Source organism: Penaeus monodon, chromosome 25 (genome assembly GCF_015228065.2).
Source record: "Penaeus monodon isolate SGIC_2016 chromosome 25, NSTDA_Pmon_1, whole genome shotgun sequence".
NCBI lineage: Eukaryota > Metazoa > Arthropoda > Malacostraca > Decapoda > Penaeidae > Penaeus > Penaeus monodon.
In genome coordinates, this window is record NC_051410.1 from 14388533 (window position 1) to 14388879 (window position 347).

At 33.1% G+C, this 347-nt stretch overlaps 1 protein-coding gene across 1 annotated transcript in view; it reads left to right on the forward strand.

Annotated features, from left to right (window-relative positions):
- Positions 1 to 189, forward strand: part of LOC119589060 (39S ribosomal protein L39, mitochondrial-like) — a 35328-nt gene extending 35139 nt beyond the window's left edge. The window contains exon 9 of the mRNA XM_037937637.1: positions 45 to 189. Within this exon, the coding sequence (XP_037793565.1) occupies positions 45 to 164 (120 nt within the window). The 3' untranslated portion in view covers positions 165 to 189. The remainder of the gene's footprint in view (positions 1 to 44) is intronic.
- Positions 190 to 347: the final 158 nt, after the last annotated feature.

Here is a 347-nt window from a genome sequence, read left to right on the forward strand (position 1 = left end):
AAGCACTATTATAACATGATTAAAATTTCTGTTTTTCATTTCAGAATTCTGGACGTTCCCAAGCATTCCTAGCTTGGACAAGCCTCTCCCAAGTCAGCAAGCAAGGGCATCATAAAACACTAAAAAAGAAGAAAGTAAAACTGTTTTTTGTTACTGTAGAGTAATCTGTAAATAAATGAACCAATAACATGTGTTTAATATGATAAATACCTAAATATTAGCATATATTCAATGTGTTATTTTCCTTTACTTTGACATTTAAGAATCATGTGGCCAAGGTAGTATAAGCTGTCCTTGAGAACAAACCCTGAAGTAGTCGTTTTCTTCCTGGTACCTACTTACCTGAA